The sequence below is a fragment of the Ctenopharyngodon idella genome, chromosome 19, assembly GCF_019924925.1.
Source record: "Ctenopharyngodon idella isolate HZGC_01 chromosome 19, HZGC01, whole genome shotgun sequence".
In the NCBI taxonomy this organism is placed as follows: domain Eukaryota; kingdom Metazoa; phylum Chordata; class Actinopteri; order Cypriniformes; family Xenocyprididae; genus Ctenopharyngodon; species Ctenopharyngodon idella.
The window spans coordinates 9093177-9119528 of record NC_067238.1 but is presented as its reverse complement, the minus strand read 5'-3'; the positions used below and the strand labels follow the sequence as shown (position 1 = coordinate 9119528).

Here is a 26352-nt window from a genome sequence, read left to right as displayed (position 1 = left end):
AAGATTGTCTCATATAATGGATTAACTAGCATTTCATCAATTATCGTCAAATTCAGACTATATTATTACATTTTCTAATTTAAATAACACAGCTTTATTTTGCAGTTTATAGGCTTTTAAAACTTTTATCATTTAAAGTTAAGGTCCAGGAAGTAGGCCTACCTCGTGTACACGGCCAAACTTTTAGACTGTACCAAAATGGATTACATTTAGACTATAAAATCTGTTACATTACTTTAGAAATAATTAGAGTATGTAATGATTGAGCTTTGACCGATTAATGTTTAAAAAAAAAATATTATTCCGTATTAATAACTTTAATTCGCCTTATTTGGTATGTGCATTTTCCAATTAGGACTGAGAATGGGTGTGGCGCTCTAATGCGACTCCAGCTAGAAGCACAGACCCAACGAGCCTCTCGCTTCATTAATTTATTTTGTCATTTTAATGGTTTTAGATATGGTAAGTAGCAAAAGTAGTAACAATAATTCATCGTTTCATCTTTCAGCCACCATCTATAAAGTTCTCTGTTATTAATGTCGAGTTTATTGCTGTAAAATAGTTCGCGCGGCAAAATCGCCATCAAAGGAAATCAGACTGTCGTCCATTAAATTATGTGCATCTGCCAGGAGAGCACAAATGTTCGTCCAATTAACTCATTTTAGCCTAAATGCCAAGATTGCTTAATGGAGAAACATGAAGGTATCGACCCGGTTTCGGCCGCGTGAGGTCGAGCACTTTGAAACTTTTTCATCTAACATTTCGGCTGACTTTGGGGTTTATATTTAGGGAATTGGTAACAAAACGTGAGGCCTTCAAATCTAAGATGTATCAGGGCGTTAAGTTACCCCTGTGCCTTATATGTGGGCTATATTCACAGGTAATCGTACTTTTGAATCTCAAAAACGTAGTTATTGGTTGTTTTTGAGAGCTCATGTTGTACTTTTTACCTCTTCATTCTTAGGTTAATAACGTGTTGATATAGTACTGAAAATGTTGTAAAATCCACAGGATATCCAGAAGCACCGTCAGGGCTTCCCGTCCTCTCTGAAGTTGTCTAATGGTTATATTTTACCCGAGGGCAAGATGACGCCCAACACACTGTTTGTCGGCGGCATTGACATGAAGGTAATGGCGTTGACGATAAACTGAAGCTGTTGTTCTGTTTCTGTGGCCCAACATGTTCAAACTGTTACGTTACAGTTATAAATTCTATCTACAATTCCATAGTCTCCATCTACTCCCCAAACTGATCCCCTTTTCACAGTGGTGGACAGTAACTAAGTATTTTTATTTCGTTACTCAACTTAAGTACATTTTTTTCAAGTATCTGTACTTTAGCAGAGTATTTTTATTTTATTTTTCATTCTAAAGCATAATATAGGACTTTTATTCCACTAAGTTACATTTTATAACACGTTCCTCGCTATTTCAAACTGAAGAAATCGCCACCCCCTCAGACGCTGATTCATGAACCGAGGTTGTGTTCGGAATGGCACACTAACTTACTGCTTACTGCCCAGTACACAGTGCATACTGCCTACTATTTTTTTTTTTTTTTTTTTTTTTAAAGAATAATGTGAAATGGTATACAATATGTAACAAATAGCCTAATGTTTCAGAGTAGTATTCTACAGTGTTGTCACATGTCAAACATTGAACATTAATTCAGCACAGCTGTCCAGGTTGTTACCTTGCAAATAAATGTGCTAACCATTCTTTTTATGTGCAAACCTGAGTGAAAATGTCTTACTTTTTGACCTTCACCAATGATCTTGATCTAAACCATAAAAATTCTGTTTGGTGGTGTAAACTCAAGTTGAGTCAGTGAAATTAAATCATGTTTTTCACTTAAAATCAATTGATTTTTTTTTTTTCTTCTTTTTTCTTTTTGCTAACATGTTAACATAATGTGCTTAATGTGTTAACGTAAATTAACTGATTTGACTCGAGTCGAAAATATAATTATCATGTTTAAGTCAAATTGACTACATTAGGTTAGCGAATTTTAAGTGCTCAGGTAACAATATAGCTCCTTAGGAACACCTACCACTTTTTACTGCGTAATGGTGCATGGATCGCAAACCATTACTATTGTGTATTTTGGAACACTTTTGTCTCTGGTTAACTCGGGAGGATAAAGCAAAAATGAGATTTGTTTATATTTAATGTAATGGTATAAATAGCCTAAATAGTCTAAGGCTCTTGTTAATTTACAAAGGGTTTAATTGGTCATACTACTAAACTGTATCCAGTTCACTCACGCTGCGCTCTTCACGAAGATGAAACGTGGAGCGCATTGCTTTGTGGAAAACAGTATCCCATGCAGTGTCCTCAGATGTATATACACCTCAGATTTCAGCAGATGTAGTAGGCAATCCAGGAATTCCATCCATACAGAAAATTCACATACTTTTTCACAGCACATTGCATACTGCAATATAGTAGTTGTATGGTAGTATGCCAATCCGAGTTCTCGATTTGTATTTAGTGGATGCTGGCAAATAAAGTAGGTCATCAGGGTATTCCATGCATACAGAAAATTTGCATACTACGCACAGTATACATACTGGAGACTGCAGAAATGGGAAGAGTAGTATTATAGTATGCCATTTCGAAAACAGCCCTATTCAATTGGTTCACATGTCGCACTGAACGATTTGCGAATTGGACTGGTCCAATTGCAGCTGTTCTCGAATCAACAACTAACTGATTCAATGATCCAGTCAAAACGAGTCAAGAACTGGGATATTGCCGGAGAGTAAACGTGCGCGTGACTGGCGGGCATTTGTATGACGTCTGTATGGGTTAGGCTTTATTTTACCTAAAATCGCCAGTTCATGCATCTTCCCCACTGTCGTGGCAGTTACAAATGATATAAAACTAGTATGTTTGTATGTCACAGTAATAGAAATTTTGTTTTTCCTCATTTTTAAAATGCTATATTGTATATTATTTCATATATGGTACTATTATTATAGTCTAACTAGCGCTGGCTAAATAATAAACATGGTTCATCAATCAGTAATTTTTACTTTTAATACTCAAGTACATTAAAAATGTACATTTACTCAAGTAAAATTAAAAATGAGTACTTATACTTTTACTGGAGTCATTTTTTTTTTTTAGGGTATCTACTTATACTCAAGTACTTGATTTGTGTCTTCGTCCACCACTGCTTTCATCAGGTGGACGAGAACGAGATCAGAGAGTTCTTTGCCAAGTACGGGTCTGTGAAAGAAGTGAAAATCATCACTTATCGAGGAGGAATATGCAAAGGGTGAGTGAGTGTTGTAGTTTTCCCTGCTGGAAAAAAAATTCTAAAACCAGCCTGTCTAGCTAAAAAAAACAACAAAAAAAAAAAAAACAGAAGTGGTCAAAATCCTTCTAAAACCAGCCTGCTAAACCAACTGAATGGGCAGAGATACCAGCTAAGACCAGCCAGACCATTTAGGCTGGTTTATCTTGGGTTTTTGTCAGTAGGGTTGTTTGCTGCCTAGCCAAAAATAAGGTCATTCAGAAAATATTGTGAAGCATAGGGCTTTGTTTTCTAAACCAATTTACTTTGAAATTTTACCAGACTATAGCAGGGCTCAATGCTAAGGATTTTTTCCTACTAAAAAAAAAAAAAAAAGATTCACTGGCCCCCACCGCAAAAAGACATAAATAATATAGGCTTAGTTATTTTCGTCATTTTTGACCCCATGTAACCATAATAAATAAGCTTATGACACCAAAAACTCAAAGCCTAACTCATAAATTTTAAATATTGTTAAAGACAAGTAAACAATCAGCAATAAAAAACAAATAATCAAATTACGAGCAGTAGCACAAATAAATACATACAAAAGAATTAAACAATGATTTGAGTACAGAAATTGAAGTAATCGAATGTAAAATAACACAGTACAGTCATTCATTCATATGTGTGTGTGTATGTGTGTATATATATATATATATATATATATATATGTGTGTGTATATTATATATACACATATTATATATATACACATATATATATTTATTTTTAATTGGGGATGCACCGATACTTTTTTTTTTTTCTCTCTCTCTCCCCGATCCGATACCAAAAACTCTTAGTATCGGCCGATGTTTTGTTTTTTTAAATCAGTGTAGAATTTCTATATCTCTGTGTGTTGAACTGATAATCACTCTTTTTCAATCTACTAAATACAACTTCATTATGAAGTAAAAACAACAAATGAAAAAATATATAATCAGGATCTATGACAAAAATACTATTACAAACTAGGTTAGTGGATAATTCAGCAGCAACTGTTTCTCTAGAAAAATCATGAGTGCACAATAATTGTATAAAATCTAAAACAAATAAAAGTGAATAATTGTAGCACTAACCCCCGGTTTCACAGACAAGGCTTAAGCTAGTCCTAGACTAAAATGCATGTTTGGGCTTTTTAAACTGAAATTAACTTAATTTAAAATATGTCAGTGCCATTGTTTTGTCTCAATATGTACACCAGTAATGTTTTTTTTCTTGAGAATGTTTATAAAAGATGCTTAAGTGCCCTAATTGAACTAAGGCCTAATCCTGGCTTAGGCTAAGCCCTGTCTGTGAAACTGGGCCTTAATCTGGTAAAATGTTAAAATTAAAAGACTTTTCTTTTAAATGTATAGTGCAGCTTTTTAATGAGGCAGCAACATATGGTAGATAGGAGAGATCAAGAAAGGCTATTAATAATCTTTCATTGCGCAAAAGTATTATAATATGAAAGGCTCCAATACAGAGCAACACAAAGCGCTTATACGCATCCCGTGCGCAGAATGGTGCGTTTAAAGCAACATGGAGTGTTGCCTTTTAACAGTTTTAAATTTCAGTTACTGTGCACTTGAAGAACAATTCATAGTGCTCTCTACTCAAGTGTTGTGATCTAACAGATACCCAGGAGAAAGTAGCATGATTTAGAAACAGCAATAAACTCCAGCAAGATAGAGTCCTTTTATGCAAAACCATCTTTATCTACAGATCAAGTATAATAATAGGAACATTGAATAATCTTGGAGAGAGTTTCATCGAGTTGACTGCCGTAACCGAACGCGACACGCAGTTTGAATGCCGACTGGAGAATGACAGCCTGAATTTACGTGAACTTGAATTTAACAACTTAAATATTCATCTGTACTTCATATTAAACTGTGGAATAGCTTCAGAACACTTGGAATATAGTGCATAAAAGCTTTATGGTGCTTCATAATGTTTTTTTGCCTTTTGTGGGGCTTAACAATAACACAGAATAGAATACGCACAATATCAGATTTGGATACATCTCGTCTGACCAATACCCGATTCGGCAAAGAATGGCTGTATCGGAGCCGATACCAATAGTATCGGATCGGTGCATCCATAAAATTAATACTTATTAAAGATGCAAAAGTTATTCAGTCAAGAGCAGTGAGCAAGGTTTATTAGGCTGCTGTCACTTTAACTCTCTGGAGTCGGGAAACGCGCCGGCGCGTTTTGCAGGATTTTTTTCACATTGCAGCAAAACAGACTTAAAATACTCCGTCATTTTTTGTCATAGAGACATAATATATCAATTGAAACTATAGAATATCTTCTTTTATTTGTGTACACTCAGAGTAAAAACAAAATGTTGTGCTTTTTGCAAAATAAAGAAAACTAACATGATGCGTGATCTGTCGTCTCCCTCTGAACAAATTCCAATCTGATAGTTCTCAGATAATGAACTGTAACTTAGTGAATACTAATCACAAAAAAAATTAGACTTATGTCTAAAGAAACGTTGGAATGTCAGGTTTTAAATCGTGTAAGTCAAATCGAAAACAAATATTCTGTTTATGTAATCTGTATGAAAACAGAGCCATGTCAGACGCCCATGATTCAGCTCATTATCCGCTAATGCGGCCACGCCAACGGAGCTAGCGCTATTCAGATGCAAATTCTGAGGCAATACATGTATACATTGTCGCAATCGTGTATTTATTGTCTTCAAAAGTGTTTATCTGCATGTTATAGCCATGGTTAGCGATCTCTGGAAGCCCCTGTTAGTTCCTGGAATGTCACATGGTATGCCTGTTCTTCTTTAGAGTAATTTGTGGACTAAAGGTGCACAGAGCGCCTTCATTAAGCCGTCCAAGTATTTATGTTGTCATTTACAATAAAGTCATTTTGGAGCAAAAAATAACAGATTGTCATTTTTGGGGGGTAAACTATCCTTTTATATAATATTTCTTGCAATCTGCTTTCAGAAAACATTCATACCTGCGTCACCTCTGATTTGTTGCTCACCTTATTCCTCATAGGTATGGTTTCGTTTATTTCAGCGAGGATGTTGATATCCAGACTATCGTTGATGTAAGGAGGTCACTTTTACCTGTCTACATAACTAACTTCTCTTTTCTGTCTGGGTGTTGGTGTTATGAGTGCAGGGTGACATCTTGTATATTTTAATTCTTTTACAGCAGCCGATCAGTTTTAAAGGGAAAAAACTCAAACTGGGACCTGCCATCATGAAAGAGCGAAATTCTCGTGAGTCAAATAAGATTTAGCTTTTTATTCTGTCTTGTACAAAAAGTAATGTAAATGTCTATATCAAATACACATTTTAAATTGACTTATTGGAGACATTTGTACTTGCCCTTTTTTCTTTTTCTTTTTTTTTCTTTTTTTTCTTCCCCAAGGATTGGTAGCAGACAAAAATTGGGAACACTCAAATCTTTTTAAATTAATTTTGAAATCATAAATGTAATCTCAATGACTGAAAGTTGTGGTTAAAATATTTTGGAATCTTTCTTATTCCCAGGTTCAGTGTCGTCTCCAATGATTGGTCCAACACAGTGGGTCAGCCCCACCCCATATGTGTATTGCAGCTGCTGTCCCCCAGGCCTGGCCCCACCCTCACCTGTCTTCAGTGGAGGGAATCAATACATGCAGGTAAAAAAATCATGACCCCCTGAGTATAAACATAATGTAAAGGAGTTAAAACCTGTTCACACCAAGGAAGATAACTATGATCATAACGATAAAGATATTGTTTTAAAAATCGTTGTAAAACTGTAAAAGAATAGAACTTAGTCAGGGTAGCTCCATATTTAATTTTTAACAGGAATGAAAAAGAGGCTGTGAGGGATAGAATACGATGTGTTCAATGAATTGTACTGTTGTTTAACAACATCCGATTGTTCAGCTGATGAAATGTCTTTCTGGAAAAACTTTGACTTGAGACACTCCATAAAACCGTATTAAACGATTAGTTCACTTTAAAATGAAAATTACCCCATGATTTACTCACCCTCAAACCATCCTAGGTGTATATGATGACTGACGTTGCATCAGTTACTCTTGTTTTAAGTTAAATACCGAAGGCGCAGGACATAGCGCAAGCGTTTTGAACTGCGAGAGGGGTTACACTTTTTTCGTAAGTTGAATACGGAAGGCGGTCTGGTGGAAGCTAGATATTTTACTTTATAATGTGTTAAATATGGACATTTTTCCTTACGCAAACGCATCACTTCAGAAGGGCCTTTTTAACTCCCCGGAGCCGTGTGGAGTACGTTTATGATGGATGGATGCACTTTTTTGAGTTTCAAACAGTTTCTGTGCATTGCCATTATAAAGCTTGGGAGCATCAGGGTGATTATTAATATAACTCCAATTGTATTTGTCTGAAAGAAGGAAGTCATATACACGTAGGATGGCTTGAGGGTGTAAATCATGGGGTCATTTTCACTTTAAAATGAACTAATCCTTTAAGTTGAGTTGTGAAAAAAATTATGATCTAGGACATTTATACAGTGCGTTCCATTGTAAAGACTTCAAGTTTTTCATCTGTGTTAAATTCAATATGGCGTCTAACCTGACTAAGGTCTATAACAGTCTACACCACAACTACAACAATAATGGCACAGAGGAATGGTATTGTTGAAATCACTTTCACAACAATTTTTTTTTTTTGATGAATGCTAAAAATATTGACAGCAAATCAGAATCCATCCTGCTTTGAAGAGCATTTTAAGCAGCAGACAACATCGCTCTGCATTGCTTGCTTATAAACAACAACAATGCATTGGTGTGGTCTCTAATATAGTTATTGTTATAGTCATCTTGGTGTGAATGGGCCTTTAAACTCAAATTGCACATTCCTAAGCTTGTAAAATAACAGTACATTCATATGTTTTCCCTGTGTCTTTCTTTCTTTATAGCCTTATTCTTACTCCAGTCCTCCAGGATTTATGGTCCCACCGGTGCCCATGAACTATGCACAGACCACGTATGCCTACCAGGTACACATTGCTTTCATCTCTCAGATAAGCACGTACTTGGATATCTTGTGTAAACTCTTCATGCATGCTATCTTTTCCAGGTGTATTTAAAAAAAAAAAAAAAAAAAACATACACTGAGAAAATCAACCATTGTTTTTTTGTGTGCGTGTATTAGTATCCTGTGCCACAGTGGTGTGGAGAGCAGAGGACGAGGCTTGTCAATCAGGTCAGCTCCACTTCCCTTTTTTTGGGTTGGTAAATGAGGGATTGAGCGTAAGAGGTTGAACTGGATTGTTGTAGTTGCCATTTCTAGAAAAAAAAAAAAGTTTGAAGTCAAGTGGTGGTTTTTTTTTTTTTTTTTTTTTTTTTTTTAGTAGACCAGTAGCCTAGTTATAGTGGTCATTTCATTTATTTAAAGTGTTCGTTTGCCACAAATTGTTCATTTTTTCTACATCTTTAAACTTTTAATTTTACAAATCATCACATTAAAAATGTTAAAATTGGATATTTAGAGCTTTGGAGTGCTGGAAAGCCCTTGAAAAGTGCTTGAATTTCACTCTCAAAAGCTTGTCTTTTATTGCGCCGAGCTGATAAATGGTCCGCACAGCTCAAACAGGTAGCGCAGTGTCATTCCACTTTCGTTTCGTTTGCTGTTTTCTGTTGCATATGAGAAACATCAATGGCAGCTCTTATCAGTTGGCCAAGGTGGTGGCATCAGTGCGATCTCTAGCAAAATGTAGTCGCACCAGCAGGAAAAAAGGTTGCAGTGTGTAACTTTGTTTATTGTGGATTGTTGTAGTTGCCATTTCTAGAAAAAAAGTTTAAAGTCAACAAGTGGTGTTTTGTTTTTGTTTTGTTTTTTGTTTTTTTTTAACCAAATTGATCAAAAGTTAAAGACCCTTACAAGAGATTTATATTTCCAATAATCGTGATTCTTTTGAACTGTTCATCAAAAACTCCTGAAAAAATGTAGCACACAGGGGTCCAGACTGCACCTAAAACGGTCGGTCGCATTTGTGACCAAAAATATTAATTTGCGAGTGATATTTTTGCTGAGGTCGCCATTGGCGACCATACAAATTCACACGTTATGACTATAAAGTTTGCATGTTATTTGCGTGTTCTGTGACCAGTAGCCTATCACATCATTTGTTGTGTTGGCATAATTAAATTAGATGCTGCGTGTGAAAGTTTCACTGAGTTAGTGCCAAAATATGAATGGGTAGGGAAAAATATCACACGCCAAACCGATGCCAAAGAACTAGCGCTGACGAAAGTTGACTGTGGTGTCGCCTCGCATCGGTGCAGAAAACCTGCATTTAAACACACCGTTCTGCTGCTGTGTAAAGGAGACAACTGCCTATTTCTTCATATAAATTCATCTATATTCGTCATTCAAAAGGGGAAATCGCTTCTGCAGACTGCAGATAAACACACAATGCAGCGCGTGCTTACCGTTTTGAATATCAATCATGCTGTTCACTTTCATTATTCCACTCCGCTCATGCTCATCAGATAAATTTAAGGTCATAAAGTCTTCAGTACCTTAAATGGTGTAACAAGAGTATTAATGATCATTTTAAGATGGAATGGTAAATGGAAAAACAAATCGTGATAGTCCCTAATGTGATTAAAACATGCAGCGCTCACATTTATTTAATGAAATTAAAGTTAGTCAAAAGATGGCGCTGTTGCACGTTCTTCAGGCTCTCGCAAACTGCTTCAGAGCAGCTCGCAATCAATGATTAGCACACACTTGTCAACCGATTGCTTATGAACTAATGCTGATCAATTATGACGAAGTTTACTCTATATTATTTATATTGTAATGTGCTGTAAACGGATGTAACAACGTAAAAAATTTTATCTTCCTCATCTGAACTTGAATGAGCAGCAAAAGTAAAGCATACATTTCAAAATAAGAGTCCTGCTTTATTTCGGCCTGTTCATTTATCAAAGTAGTATGTTTGTTATTTGGTTACACAAGCCAAATTTAATATTTATATTTATTCCCATATATTTATATTTATTTTCATTTGATTAAAAGTAAACTGTTGTAGCTTCAGGAAAGAAAGACTAAGAACATTATTTGACACATTATTCAATATAAAGATTTTACTAGCAGGGTTATTATAGGTAACTAAAACCATTTTTTTTTAAAAATAAATAAATTTGAATTAAATGTTAATACTGAAATAATGTATACAAACTAAAAAGACATGTTAAAAGACAACAAGAAATAAAACTAAAAACAAAACAATTATTAAAACTTAACAAAAAATGAAAGCAGAAAATATAAAAATCTAGTCGGATTCAAAATATTAACAAAAACTATAATAAGTGAAAATATTGACATTAATTTCCCAGACAAATCATGATGAAAATGCTCCAACTGTAAAGGGGAGATGTATAAACACAAGTGTGACTAAAAGTAAGTGATTTCATTGAGTTCATTGTTGTGTGGCTCTTTAAAAAAAGTATTTGGTGCCTGTTTTTTTTTTTTTTTTTTTTTTTCCCTCCCCCATAGGGGCCAATGGCTCCTTAATGAATTTTTTTGTCTGGAGCCCTGGCACAGTTTTCTCACAAATATAATGCACCTCAACTGTTTTTAACGTTAGCTATGTTTCCATCCACCTATTTTTATGCACATTATGGGATATCGTGTAAAAAAAAAAAAAAAAAAAAAAAAAAACACTGGAGGGAAACAGCATGATGTGGATTCAGCTTCACAATCACAGAAATAAATTACATTTTAAAATTAAAATAAAAAAAAAAATAAATTGTGATTTCTCAATATTACTGTTTTAATATTAAAAATATTAATTAATATTTAATATTAAAAATGGGGGGGCTTGTATGAATTTCCTTACAATATAAATGATATTAACAATATTATATAAAATAACAATATTAACCACATTGGTTAGCCCAGAAGAGTGTGCGTAAGCTAGTCTGAAACAGCTGCCTCTAGCATTTTAATAATACTTGAAAAGCTGTAAGTGCAGTGTATCAATAAGCATCAGCTTGTGATCCCCTTAAGTGTGCTAAAGATCACAAGGTCAGAGAATCGCTAAAATACTCGACAATGAACCAGTATCAAAACATAGTATAATAATTGGAATGTCTAGTGAATCTACAATAACTGTGTTTTAGGGCTCCAGACTGACATTTGAGAGCGGTAGCACCGGTGCCACTAAGTGCTACAGATGTTGGCGCCAGCACCTGGTTTGGTAGCGCTGGGGGAGATTTTTAATCATAGTTAATAAGTGGAAATGGATAATAAGCCAATAAGTGCTCCTCTGCTGGCAACTACTGGTTATAGTGGTCATTTCATTTATTTAAAGTGTTCGTTTGCCACAAAGTGTTCCTTTTTTCTACATCTTTAAACTTTTAATTTTACAAATCATCACATTAAAAATGTTAAAATTGGATATTTAGAGCTTTGAAGTGCTGGAAAGCCCTTGAAAAGTGCTTTGGCAGCTCTTGTAATGTAATATATATATATATATATTTATTTTTTTTTTTTTTTTTTTTTCTTCAATCTTTTCATTAATTGAACTGTATGAAATTAGAAATAATAAATGTAGATGAAGGATAAGCAGTGCAGTGTTGTGATATAAAATTGCTTATATATATATATATATATATATATATATATATATATATATATATATATATATATATATATATATATATATATATATATATATATATATATGCATGATGATATGTGTTTTGAAAGTTTTAAGCTTTAAGACAGTACCATACAGTTCACTGGCCAATAGTTAATGAAGATTAGATTTGATTGTTGTGCCTGGGGTAAGCCTTTAGATGGCAGTGCTGACTTGGTATAAAAACTGCAAACACCTGTCCTGTAGGGAAAGGAAGTGTGCCAAAATTAAAAGGCTCATTTAAGAAGAGTGAATGTGTGACTTTGTCTTTCAGAACTATGTGGATTGTGGCGTCCAGACTTTGCTAACCCTTCTGTAGCCAAACCTTCATTCTTTTTTTTGGTAAGTTTTTGTGCACCCAAGATGAAGATACCAACTTCAGTTTTCAGGAGTCACTTTTACCAAGTCACTTTGTTTCTTTTCTTAGGGTAGACTCCCATAGAAGCAGAGGAGAACAACTTGATGGAGATCAAGCAGTGCACTTCATTGTCTGTGTGTTTTCAAACACAGTTGCAGATAGGGTCATCTTTGGTGTGATGTGAAGGTGTATTTTGAGGGGACAACATTGATATGATCAAATGATCATACTGTAACCTAAGGCCTCACACATCCACACACTGAAACATTTAACAAGCTTTGTTCGCTTTAGCCTATTCCGCCCATTTATTTGTATTGTCTGTTTTGTTTTGTTTTTTTCGTCATGGCCAACTAACTTTAAAGACACTTTTAAGCTCACAAATACATATTTATATTTTATTTATGTTTGCTTATTTTAAAGTTTGACTCACTGTTGGTGATGCACCACATGCATTTAGGTAACTGTTCTGATGTGTTCAGTGTGTTTTTAAACCAATGTTCATTAGTTTACTGGTTCAAGCTGGCGAGTGTTCACTATTAAAATGTTTGGGGGTTTTTTGGGGGGGGGTTCACATTCAGGGCACATGTTCCAATTTTCTCTTTTTGGTCGAGCACCAGGGTACAGTGGCTCCCCTTCTTTTTTTACTCTATAAATTTGCTTTCATTCATCAGTCGTTATCACTGTACTTCCATCAATTTTTTTTTCGTTAATGCTGGTTTTCTTTCTCGTTAGTGCAGTTAAAAGGTGTAAATAAAATCATTGCATTAATTCAGAAATTACAATACAATTTTATACTCAGCCCTGTAAGTCACAGCAGGTCACGGGACGGTTGACTTGTTTTAAATTAAAGCGATGACGGAATATTGATATCACTGTGAACACAGTCAGGCTGCCTTTTTCTATTTTTCCAGCACTTTTCCGCACCAGTTCCCTTTAATTGAGTTTTGTTTTTAAAAGTTTGCAAAGAGTTATGGGTATTGTTGTACTGAACACATAGCACTGTCATTTTATACCTAGTGTTACAACACTTATTTATTTATTTTTTTTCTTATGGGGGGCTGATTTAATAGCTGTAGCAGATTCATCACATTTTAAAAAACAAAAAAAAACAAAAAAACAACTGATTTGAATTGAAATTTCACTTTTTTTTTTTTTTTTTTTTTTTTTTTTTCTTCATTTTTTCCATGGCCTCATGGGAATTGTGGTTTCTATTGTGCTATAGTCTGAGAGCTTCTAATCACTGTACTCTGGGTTTGCCATGTATATAGGTTTTGGATTTTGATGTTGGCATAGTACGGTTTTGCTGTTTTTGTTAATGAAAAAATAAAGTTGAATTAACTTATTTTTGCCTCACATTTAAAGGTTTTTTTTTTTTTTTTTTTTTTTTTTTTTTTTTTGCTGTTACTTAATCATTTTATAATGATTTAAAAAAATGTTTGGAGAATCTTGGATGTTTGTTGCTGTGGAAGGTGTTGGACTTTGTTGGTCTCTCATCCCTTGTATTGTCTGGACAACCAGACAGACTTTAAAGGGATAGTTCATCCAAAAATGAAAATTGTCATTTACTCACTTAATGTGGTTTTAAACATGTATGAGTTTCTTTGCTCTGTTGAACACAAAAGATACTTTGAAGAACATTGATAACCAAACAGTTGCTAGTCCCTATTGACCTAGTATGGAGGGGGAAAAAAAAAAACTGGGAAGGCAATGGGGATCAGAAGCCATTTGGTTACCAACATTCTTCAAAATATCTTTTGTTCAACAGAGCAAAGAAACTTATACAGGTTTAAAACCACAAAGTGAGTAAATGACAATTTTCATTTTTTGATGAACTATCCCTTCAAATTATGAATTGGTCCCTGCTGATTCGCATTAAGTATGATTTCAATGCCACCTCTAACACAAATGAATATGCTTTAACATAAATATACATATTAACAATTTATAACAAACATCCACAGATTTATCTGGGACCCTATACTTCGACTGGCCAAGTTCAGGATCTTTGACATGTACTCGCTTGAACTGAACTAAATTCAGCTTTTTGTATGGAAAATAATAAGTTTGTTTACAGGACAGTGACACCATTTTCAACTAAAAACGAATTTTTTTTTTTTTTTTTTTTTTTTTTTTTAAATGTATTTTGGCCGTTTATTTTCACGACAATGGCGTTTTGGGTGCCCGAAAACACAAACTATTGAAAACCGGTTTCAGAGTGCAAGCTTTTGAAAAAGATTCCGTTATCGTCTCCGTGTAAACTACAAAAACGTGAATTTGTGAAAACGGTGATGTCATGTGCATGCGTATTACGTGATAGAGATGCATTGGCGCTGCGCAGATCGATCAGCGTATGACATCAAAGTAATGCGAGAGCGATTCAAAAGCATATGCTCTCCAATCGCTCTCGCGGTACTTTGTCATACACCGATCGGTATGCGCAGCGCCGATGCATCTGAACTTGCTGCGTCCAGACAGATCGGAATTTAGATTTTCCCCACCTCCTTATAGGAAATAACATCTGGAACGCCACTCAAAGTCGGACGTGTGAACTTGGGGTACATCGATCAACCCCGACCTCAGCGAGACGAGTCATTTGACGTCACTTCTAAGATGTCGGTAAGTCCTGTTTCCAATGAGCATAAACGTAAAAACAAACGTTAACATTAGACATTACGTTTTATGTAATGATACCTTCTTTTTTGCTTTTCGTCCACTGTTTTCAAAACGACTGATATTTTTATTATGTTTTTGCAATAATTGACACAAAAACACTCTCATTGTGTCTTGGCGACATCATGTGGTCAACGTGTGAACGTTACTATGACATTTAATTTGGGATATTCCCAGGTCCAGTCTTGCGTCGGAGGCTGAAGTGTACTCCGCATGTTTTTTTTTTAAATACTTAGCTTAAATGTGTAATATGAATAAATAGTGCTCATAAACGGCTGTTGAAATAGTATTCTCAAGTTAAACGAGTGGAGGGTTGGACCCTTACGTCATGACTTAAGCGCGCTGTTTTTCAAAGTAACGTCGCCAACTACTGGCCTGACATGCTTAATACAGCGTTTTAGTCTTTTTCGCGGATCCATGTGAACTGGCGTCGTTTTTGTCGTCTGTACTAAAAACGCAAAGGAAAAAATTTAAGTTTTTAGTACATTGTTGTGTAAACGTAAAACGTTTTTTCAACGGCTCTGAACGAACCCTCAGTCTAATTCTGTCATGGAATCTCTGTTAATCAATGAGCAATGTTGTGCTGTCTTGAACAATATAATCTGCATGTACTACACTAGGAATCTACAATTTATGAAATATAAATTTAAAAAACCTATTGGTTTGTCAGGATTATTATGCGATACAACGGAATTTATATAAAAACTGTAAATAGAAACTTGAAATAATTTTTTAAAGCGTATAAAATTAATTAATTGGTGGCGCAAACAATAATTGACACTACGATGTTGAAAGTGAAACGAGAGACAAAAGGAGAGCGGTTTGGAAACAGTGGAGGGCATCGTTCCTCTTTCATTCTCAGGGAGGGGAGAAAAAAAGAGAGGAGAGAGTAGGAGGAGACGTTCGTAAGCACACTGTATTGACTGAAGGAGTCGCCACGGCAGAAATGAACTGAGAGCTCATCATCTCCTCACCTGCCTCCAGTTCACACACACAAGCGAGGGCATGAGAGTTGAGAAACCGAAAGAAAGCTAAAAGAAACGGGACAGGAGCGAAAGATAATTAAGGGAGAAAGAAACTGCAGAGGAGACAAATCGAGAGAGACATCAAAGAACAGCAGCAGGTATGTTCACTCTTGAAATGAATGTGTGTAGTTTCTTTCTGTCGCTGTACGCTAATTCAACACTGTTAACTTTCTGATTCTACCCGCAAGTCACTGATTTCTTACTTCTCTGCTGATTCATCCCTCTCTTCTTTTTTGCCATGTTCTCACTATACTTGTAAACTTCAATGCTTTCTTTTGAGCTTGAATGTGAGTCACTTTAAAGTTCAAGCTCACTTCTAATTTGAATACTGAGTGTGTGCATTTGCATGTGCAAGAGCAAAAATATGAAATAATTTCACACTTCCATTCAAGTCAATCTATAAAAAAACATTTCAATTTGCATGCATGAAACATGGTTTTCTATATAACTACTACTGTATATAACATTACATATGTAGTGTATGGCTTTTTATCACAAAACCTAAAGCAGCTTTGAAAGGGTTATATTGTACATTTTATTTCATTTTTATGAGGTCTAGTCTACTTATAACGTTAGTCACATTTTTTGCTAATGTAATAGAATCTAGTTTATAGTGACAATTTTCCCTTTGACCTTTTCATTGAAATTACTAACATTTTACTGTAAATAGACCATAGAGGGAAAATGTTTTTGAACTATTGTGGACTTTTTCATTAATTTCCCTTTAAAACTTTAATTTAAATGCTGTCTTTGCATCTGAAATGAGAAATGGTGCTCCAATGTACAGTAGTTTCCCTCTGCCCCATACTTTAACAGCCTTTTTTGAAAGAGTACATTGCGTTCACAATACAATCTGTACTGAAATGTGCTACTCAAACTGTTAAAATCAGACTGAAATGATCTGAATTAAACTTCTGGATCTTTCCTAATGTTAGGATCCCTCAAGAGTATATGGAGAGCCGCAGGTGCGTTAGCAATGTTAATATTTCTTAATGCAAAATTATGAAATGGACACCCATTGGTGCTTTATACTAAAATATATGTTTGTATTGTATGTACTAAGAATATGTAATTTGTGAGAATTCAGGTTCAACCTTAAGTATAAGCAAAAAAACTGCTCAGAACAGGCACATATTGTTCATTCACACATGATGGTATCAAGTGAGATGACTGCCAGGAGGAGATGACCTTCGGTTAGTATTTCTCACACACATACACACTCACAGTGGGGCTCCGAGGCTGATATGAGTGACAGGCTAAGCAGTCAAACTCTGAGAGAGAGAGAAATATAGCAGGGATGAGAGATTGGAAGCGAGAGGAATGAAGTAAGAGATGATTACGAACCTGTGAAATGTGAGGGGAATGTGCTATCATCAACTTTCATATTCAGCCATGCCAGCCTGCTCTTGCGATAGTGACCTACAGAGTCCTACAAACATCTCGCACAAACTTTCTCACATGCACATACATACTCTCTGATGGTTGCATGTCTACAAAGACCCCAATTTACTGTCACACCCATTCACAGAAACAATTTCAGATAACAGTTTTAAATAATAAATTTAGCCACAGTTTCTTATATATATATATATATATATATATATAAAAAAAAGTATGATACAGTGATGGTAACAAATAGTAATATGTGGTACTTTGATACAATGAGTCTGAGACCACCACTGAAAATGCTTCTGAAATGCTACAAATCCTACCATCAATGGAAATAAATATATATTTTTTAATAAATGATATAGTTGTATAATCAAATATAAAATGTTATATATATATATATATATATATATGGTAGAACACAGATCAGGCGTAACATTATGACCACTGACAGGTGAAGTGAATAACACTGATTCTCTCTTCATCGTGGCACCTGTTAGTGGGTGGGATATTTTAGGCAGCAAGTGAACATTTTGTCCTCAAAGTTGATGTGTTAGAAGCAGTAAAAATGGGCAAGCGTAAGGATTTGAGCGAGTTTGACAAGGGCCAAATTGTGATGGTTAGAGGACTGGGTCAGAGCATCTCCAAAACTGCAGCTCTTGTGGGGTGTTCCCGGTCTGCAGTGCTCAGTATCTATCAAAAGTGGTCCAAGGAAGAAAAAAGTGGTGAACCGGCGGCCATGGCTCATTGTTGCACGTGGGGAGTGAAGGCTGGCCCATCCAACAGATCCAACAGACGAGCTACTGTAGCTCAAATTGCTCAAGAAGTTAATGCTGGTTCTGATAAAAAGGTGTCAGAATACACAGTGCATCGCAGTTTGTTGCGTATGGGGCTACATACTGTAGCCGCAGACCAGTCAGGGTACCCATGTGCCAAAGGGCCAACAAAGGTGGCCTGGTCTGATGAATCAAGTTTTCTTTTACATCATTGGGTCCTGCCATCCATGTGGATGTTACTTTGACACGTACCACCTACCTAAGCATTGTTGCAGACCAAGTACACCCTTTCATGGAAACAGTATTCCCTGGTGGCTGTGGCCTCTTTCAGCAGGATAATGCGCCCTGCCACAAAGCAAAAATGGTTCAGGAATGGTTTGAGGTGTTGACTTGGCCTCCAAATTCCCCAGATCTGAATCCAATCGAGCATCTGTGGGATATGCTGAACAATCAAATCGATCCATGGAGGCCCCACCTCGCAACTTACAGGACTTAAAGGATCTGCTGCTAACATCTTGGTGCCAGACACCACAGCACACCTTCAGGGGTCTAGTGGAGTCCATGCCTCGTCGGGTCAGGACTGTTTTGGCAGCAAAAGGGGGACCAACATAATATTCGGAAGGTGGTCATAATGTTATGCCTGATTAGTGTATATATACAGTTGCAAGAAAAAGTAAACCACTTGCAGAATCTGTGAAAATGTGCAAAATGTTAACAAAATAAGAGAGATCATACAAAATGCAAGTTATTTTTTATTTAGTACTGTCCTGAGTAAGATATTTTACATAAAAGATGTTTACATATAATCCATAAGACAAAAAAATAGCTGAATTTATTAAAATGACCCAGTTCAAAAGTTTGTGAACCATTGATTCTTAATACTGTGTGTGGTTACCTGGATGATCTACAACAGATTTTTTGTTGTGTGATGGTTGTTCATGAGTCCCTTGTTTATTCTGAGCAGTTAAACTGAGCTCTGTTCTTCAGAAAAAATCTCCAGGTCCCAAAAATTCTTCAGTTTTCCACCATCTTTTGCATATTTGAACCCTTTACAACAGTGACTGAATGATTTTGAGATCCATCTTTTCACATGGAGGACAACTGAGGGACTCAAACACAACTATTAAAAGAGGTTCAAACATTCACTGATGCTTCAGAAGGAAACACGATGCATTAAGAGTCGGGGGGTGAAAACTTTTGAACAGGATGAAGAGGTCCAAATTTTTCTTACTTCGCTTGAATATCATTTTTTTTTATTTAGTACTGCCCTTCAGAAGCAACAGAAATTACTTGCATGTTTCATGGAAGACAAATTAAATACAATTTACCTTGATCTTCATATTCCAAATGTTTTCACCCCCCATCTATTAATGCATCATGTTTTTTTCTGGAGCATCAGTGAATGTTTGAACCTTTTTAAAAGTTGTGTTTGAGTCCCTCAGTTGTCCTCAGTGTGAAAAGACGGATCTCAAAATCATACAGTCACTGCTGTAAAGGGTTCAAATATGCAAAAAATGCTGGAAAACTGAAGAATCTGCAGGACCTGGAGATTTTTTCTGAAGAACAGATCTCAGTTTAACTGCTCAGGACAAACAAGGGACTCATGAACAACCATCACAAAACAAACAAACAGTCATAGATCATCCAGGTAACCACACACAGTATTAAGAATCAATGGTTCATATACTTATGAATGGGGTTATTTTAATAAATTCAGCTTTTTTTTTTTTTTGTCTTGTGGATTATATGTAAACATCTTTTATGTAAAATATCTTACTCAGGACAGTACTAAATAAAAAATAACATGCATTTTGTATTATCTCCCTTATTTTGTTCAAATTATTAACATTTTCACAGATTCTGCAAGTGGTTCACATACTTTTTCTTGCAACTGTATGTATATATGTGTGTGTGTTCTAGAAATAGTGCAGAATGCTAAATATTACTAATTTCATGTTATAACATTTCTTTGTTTAAAAATGATGACATTTCTAAAACATTTACAGGTTTAAATTATATTTGGAATCCCAGTTTTCTATGGTCTCAGGCTTTTGGACACCACTGCATATACCATGGTACTAAATTATTACCATAGTATTTTAATAAAATACTATTGTGCTTTATGTACAAAAAAAAAAAAATTCCATGTCAAACTATGGTACTTTTGTTACTTTTTGTTCTGTTGATTACATTAATGTGATAAGATAGTAAAATTACAGTAATTTGAACATAGTTTTTACACTATTTTATTATACTTTATAGTTCAAATATTCAGGATTGTATTAAGATCCTTTGTCAGAGCAAGACATTAGGAGAGTAAATCAGGCTTTTCTTTATTGCATCATATTGACAATCTCTCGTCTCCGTTGGTTACCAGAGCCCACCCCACCACAATTCGATGTGTGCTCTCAACTTATTATCCTTCCCTATCATCTTGCCTAAATTTAGCTCTCCATCTTTCTTTTTCCCTTTTTTCTTCCGCTCCCCTCCTCACGCTTATCACAGTGAGAGATTATTGTGTGTGAATATCTTCGTGTGTGTTCTGCAGGAAGTGTGTAGTGTGGGAAGTGTGCAGTGTGGTTGTGATGTAGAGTATGAAACTGTGTGTGCACCTTTGTGCTGAAGATAAACTCCAAGTCTGATTGTATCTTCACATGTATATGAGCATTTATGTGCATTTAATGTTTTTTTTTTTTTTTTTTTTAAATCTATTTTCATCTGTTTTTTAATTTAATCTATATCTATAATCTTATTTGTATATAAAAACCCTAAAAAATGTATTGGTTTTTAATAGCAAGGAAGCCTTAGTGGACTTAGTATAAATTCTGTCTCAGATTTTTCTTCTATAATTAATTGGAAATAAAAATAGAAACAAATGTTTAACACACAGTAAGATTATAAAGTAATAGCATATCTCACATCATTTGGTCTTGGAAGAATTTGATGAGAAATGCTAAGTTAATTTAGGAATTGATTCCACTCATATATATTTACAGATATTTTATTGAGACCTCTAGAGTAGACATATGTGAGATTCTTGTCAGAATGAAAAATATGTCAGACAAAATTCTGGGCAATACTGATAAACTGTTCATTACTTTTTATGTTTGATAATGATAAACAGTGATATTAAAATTCTATACTATTTTGCCTAAAATAAAAAAAAAATTGGAACATTTTATCTCACAATTCTGACTTTTTCTCTCGCAGTTGCAAGTTTATATTTCACAAATCTGAGAAATACAGTCATAATTGTGAATAATATAACCACAAATGTGAGGAAAGAAGTCAGAATTGTGGGTTTATATCTTGCAACTCTGACTTTATTTCTCGCAATGGGGAGTTTAACTGACTTTATTTCATTGAACTGTGAGATATTTACTCGCAACTGTAAGTTATAAACTCCAAATTGTGAAAAGGTCAGAATTGTGGGTTTATATTTTGCAATTCTGACTTTATTTATAGTTATAAAACGGTTAGTTCCTGTCCTTGATTCTGATTGGTCAATAGCTGTGTTTTATTCACGATAAAACACGGCTATGATCGCTTCACCCAACGGTTCTGTGTATCACTACATAACACCCTTAGGAACCACTCTCAGCAACGTAAACTGTATCTCAATTGATATTGTTCATTGCAGCTTACTGTATTATTTAGAAGAGTATTGTGAGAAAGAGATCGAGTGAGTGAGTTTATTACCTGCATTCAGATTTAGCATTTTCCTTCAGGTCAGTCCTATGTTCATAATAAAAAATCTGTTTAAATGTCCGATGTATTATCTTGTCCTTTTAACATTTAAGGTGTTTTCCCATGACTAACAGCGCCAGTCAAAGCAGTTTTTTTTCTGTGTTCACAACAATTCAGTCTTTTCAATATTAAAGACTTCGCTACTGAATGACACACTCATAAAGACAGCCTTTGCCATCATCTAATAGCGTGAAAATGTAACTTCTGTTGCTGTTCACGGTCAGGGACTATTTTTTTCCGGTGGAAGGAAGAAAAAGTTTATTTCATGTGAGTTGCATTGATACATATTTCTGGTTTTAATATTTGTATTGTGTGGTAACTAGGGATGCACCGATACCAGTATCGGTATTGGGCCCGATACCAAGCTCATGTACTTGTACTTGTACTCTTAAAAATACCCCCGATACCAAAGACCGATAGCTCGCGTGACGTAACTGACAGAGTTGTCCGTGCACAGAGACACCGGCGGCAGCAGCAGAAACGATGTCAGCCTCAGAGTTGTGGAAATACTTCAAAATTAATAATGACAACACACACATTGCGAACTGCATGCTCTCAATCACAATTTGTTATCGATTAGTGAAGGCGGGATAGGCGGAATCGCGCTGAATGACACAGACCAGAAGCGCTCTCTCTCTTTCTTGCGCGCGATCCCAGTTCTCTCAGACAGCGCGCAATCAGTTCTCCTTGCGCCTGAATGGTCAAATGCACACATAGTTGTCAAAATGTCCATCGTGTGGAGTATCTCACGTAAATACAGTTGGTTATGGCATAAGTGGACGTAAACATTTGGGTGAAAACAGGATATGTGTCAGTATCCATGGATTCGATCTTAAAGGGACCGTAGCCTATATTTGTCATTAATGTTAATAAAACAACAAAATATGTTAAATAAATGTATACATGGTAAATAAACCTACTGTATATGAAAAACAAGTTGCCCTTTGAAGGTTATTGGAGGTTATTGGACACTGTGAAATTTTTGTTCTTTAAGTTTGTGACAAGCACATAAAAATTATTACTTTTTTCATTAGAGTAATAATAAAGAAGCTGGGTAACACTTTAGTATAGGGAACATGTATTCACTATTAACTACGACTTTTCCCTCAATAAACTCCTAATTTACTGCTTATTAATAGTTAGTAAGTTAGTTGTTAAGTTTAGGTATTGGGTAGGATTAAGAATGTAGAATAAGGTCATGCAGAATAAGGCATTAATATGTTCTTATTAATTACTAATAAGCAGCTAATATTCTAGTAATATGCATGCTAATAAGCAACTAGTTAAAATACCCTAAAATAAAGTGTTACCAGAAGCGGTCCTACATTCATTAGTCTCACTGTGTTGTGCTTGGAAAACTGCAACATAAAAAAAAAAAAAAAAAAAAAGAGAGAGAGAGAGAGAGAGAGAAATTAGGTATAGGTATCGGTATTGGCGAGTACTAGAAAAAAATATTGGTACTCGTACTTGGTCCTTAAAAAATAGTATCGGTGCATCCCTAGTGGTAACCGTTTTATAAAAGCAAGAAGGTACTCGAGAGGCTGTGCTGTATCGTGAATAAGTCATGGCTGAAGGGGCCGCAGGCACTCTGCTTCGCGTCGTGCCTAACAACGCCCTTCAGTCGTGACTTATTCACGATACAGCACAGCCTCTCGTACCTTATTGCTTACATATACACTAGATATAAACTCGCAATTGTAAGAAATAAAGTCAGATTTGTGAGACATGAACTCGCAATGAAAAAGTTACTTGCGACTATTTATCTCATAATTCTGAATTTTCTGTCACAATTGTGAGTTTATAACTCACAATTCTGATTTTTTTTTCTCAAAATTGTGAGATATAAACTCGCAATTGCAAGAAATAAAGCGAAAACAAGCTTCCATATATGGTACCAATATATCCCAAATGGAAAGGGCTAAGTATCATGCACACATTGCTGTGCTGTCATTTTTGTGCTCAATGAGGGAGCAACTATCCCCTCACTGAGGCTTATGAGCTCATAACAGCATTTGTGTTTATGTCAAAGTTTGTGTTTGCTGGTCCCTTGATGATATTGCAAATTCAGCTGAGATTAAGAATCCGTGGTTTCTTTTTCTGCTCTAATAGCTCTCCAAATGTTGTCTCAGTAACTGTGAGCAAACTGATGATCTGTCTGTCTGTTGCCGAGCGATTAGCATCAGTAATGATGTGATTGTCAGGCTAGTGAAGGGAAATGAGTGGAACCGGATGCTTGACTGCCAGTATTAACTTCACTCAGCACAGGTGTGAAGGTCCGTGTATCTCCCGTGAATTAGTCATTTATATTCCAGCTGTCGGAATCATAATAAAAGCAAATTGTCTCGGTAGATCTTTGTTATTCACTCCTGCTAGCAAGTTAAACCTATAATTTTTGACGTAACAACTCAGGCCATTATGTTAGCATCTCCCTGTGTATATTCTGCTTAAATATAAATTACTCATTCATTTCTTATGAATAACTAATCTTGAATGTAGCATATTGTTTCCAATCATTTCAATTGTTCACTTGAAGTCTGAAGACCACCATTTTGTGGAATAAAAGAGATAACACAGATTAAACAAATTACAGAAGTATTTGACTTGAGCAGATAACCAGCCTCTATTACACCTGAGGCGATCAAAAAATCAATTCTAAAAGAACAAAGGAAATTCAAAGTGAGAGAGCTCCTAAAATGACAAAGAACCACTTCTATGTCCATGTAGAGATGATCTGTAGATATAAAGCTGTACATCAGAGCAGACATCCCAGGTTATGTTTTCAATGTTCAATGATTTCTGGAAGTCATTGCTGTTTTTGCAGCTTGGAACCTCCCATGTACTATTTTGGTAACATATTCTAATGCAGTGGCTCTCAACCAGGGGGCCAGGAACCACTAGGGGGCCTAAACAAACTTCCAAGAGGGCCTCAAGATGACTTAAAATTATGTAAAATAAAACAATAGAAGCATTAAAATACATTAAAACTACTAAAAATCAAGATATTTCTTATTATTTGGTTATTTATTTAGAATTTAATACTTTTTATTCCGCAAGGATGCATTAAATTTATCAAAAGTGACAGTAGCATTTATGATGTTACAAAAGATTTTTGTTTCAAATAAATGCTGTTCTTTTGAACTTTCTATTCATCAAAGTTCACGGTTTCAACTAAAATATTAAGCAGCACAACTGTTTTTAGCATTAATAATAATGAGTGTTTCTTGAGCGCCAGATCAGCATATTAGAATGATTTCTGAAGGATCATGTGACAGTATTTCACAATATTATTACTGTTTTTACTGCATTTTTGATCAAATAAATGCAGCCTTGGTGAAAATAAGACTTATCTTAAAAAACACATTTTTTAAAATCGTACGGACACTCACTCACTCACAAGTCATTCATTAAGCTGTATATTTGTTTTTACATTTATTGTTGTGTCGTTATTTTACGGATCTCAATCTCTTTATCTCATTTCCATTACCATAGTATTTGGACAAATTACCATTGTAAGTAAAACCATGGTCTTTTGAACACTATTGCAATGGTAATGCCATCATATTCTTAGAAATTCCAGTACCAGTAGTACACCACTGAATACAATAATCATACAGTACAGTACTATGGTATATATCAAAATATCATGGTATTCTGATTCCATTACTGTACCATGGTAAGGCACAGTACTGTTTTTAAATGTCTATCCTGACCTACTCATATATAGCTCTCCCAAATGATCACCCCGTTCCTGATCCACAAAACCATCCATCCATTGCTCCCCTGTCCCATCATCATTGCGCAGTTAATGCTTGTTGTCACAGCCACTGGGCTTGTCCGGTTCCTCTCGGTTTCACCTGTTTTGGCTCATCAAATGCTGACATGGAAATGCTGGCAGCTAACTACCCGTACTTGATGGTGTGTGTGTTAGCGCTGGTGGCCGGGGCCCACGTGGCATGCCTCTGCTGTCACATCAAGTTAGCGCGTTATAGATGTGACACTTATCAGCATTAGCCACACGCTAATTCATCGGCCACACATTCCGCTGTTTGATTGGTTGTGTAGTCACAGATCAAATATGAAGTGTTATCTGATTGCTGCTTCTGGTAGCCAAGGAGACAGTGTGTGCGTTTTGAAGGGGACATTGTGCTTGATACAGGGAATGTGTGTTTGTGTTAAAGGTTGATGCTTGAAGGTTGATTAGCTTTCCAATTAGACTTCATGTTATGTTACCGTGTGACGAATCTTTGCGTGTATCTGAATGTTTGTGGTTATGTTTAAAGACATGCCGATATGCCCTCTCCCCTGTTTTGCACATGCTCAGTTTCTATTTCAGTGTCAATCTGACTTAATTAGCATGACAATTAGGGACTGCTGCCAAGGCAATCAGTTAAATCAATAATGCAATTATGAATACATGAATATTTCAGACAAATTATCCATATTCATCTCATTTTC

The 26352-nt window shown here is 35.4% G+C and overlaps 2 protein-coding genes across 4 annotated transcripts in view; both read left to right on the top strand.

Annotated features, from left to right (window-relative positions):
• The first annotated feature begins 337 nt into the window (after positions 1-337).
• Positions 338-13632, top strand: dazl (deleted in azoospermia-like). 3 transcript variants are annotated; one of them, XM_051872550.1, is made up of 11 exons: positions 499-702; positions 790-880; positions 1012-1128; positions 3189-3280; positions 6302-6353; positions 6461-6527; positions 6802-6932; positions 8201-8281; positions 8437-8487; positions 12207-12274; positions 12360-13632. In XM_051872550.1, exons 2-10 carry the CDS (start codon positions 827-829, stop codon positions 12249-12251), a joined length of 690 nt encoding a protein of 229 aa, XP_051728510.1. In that variant the 5' UTR covers positions 499-702; positions 790-826; the 3' UTR covers positions 12252-12274; positions 12360-13632. The 3 variants fall into 3 exon arrangements, with proteins under 3 accessions (XP_051728512.1, XP_051728511.1, XP_051728510.1); XM_051872552.1 differs by lacking the exons at positions 499-702; positions 790-880 and adding an exon at positions 338-462; XM_051872551.1 differs by having other exon boundaries at positions 498-880; positions 12365-13632.
• A 2135-nt stretch (positions 13633-15767) lies between these two features.
• rftn1a (raftlin, lipid raft linker 1a) overlaps positions 15768-26352 on the top strand; it is a 33104-nt gene continuing 22519 nt past the window's right edge. Inside the window, exon 1 of the mRNA XM_051872370.1 lies at positions 15768-16083. The gene's annotated coding sequence lies outside the window, so the exon portion shown is untranslated. The remainder of the gene's footprint in view (positions 16084-26352) is intronic.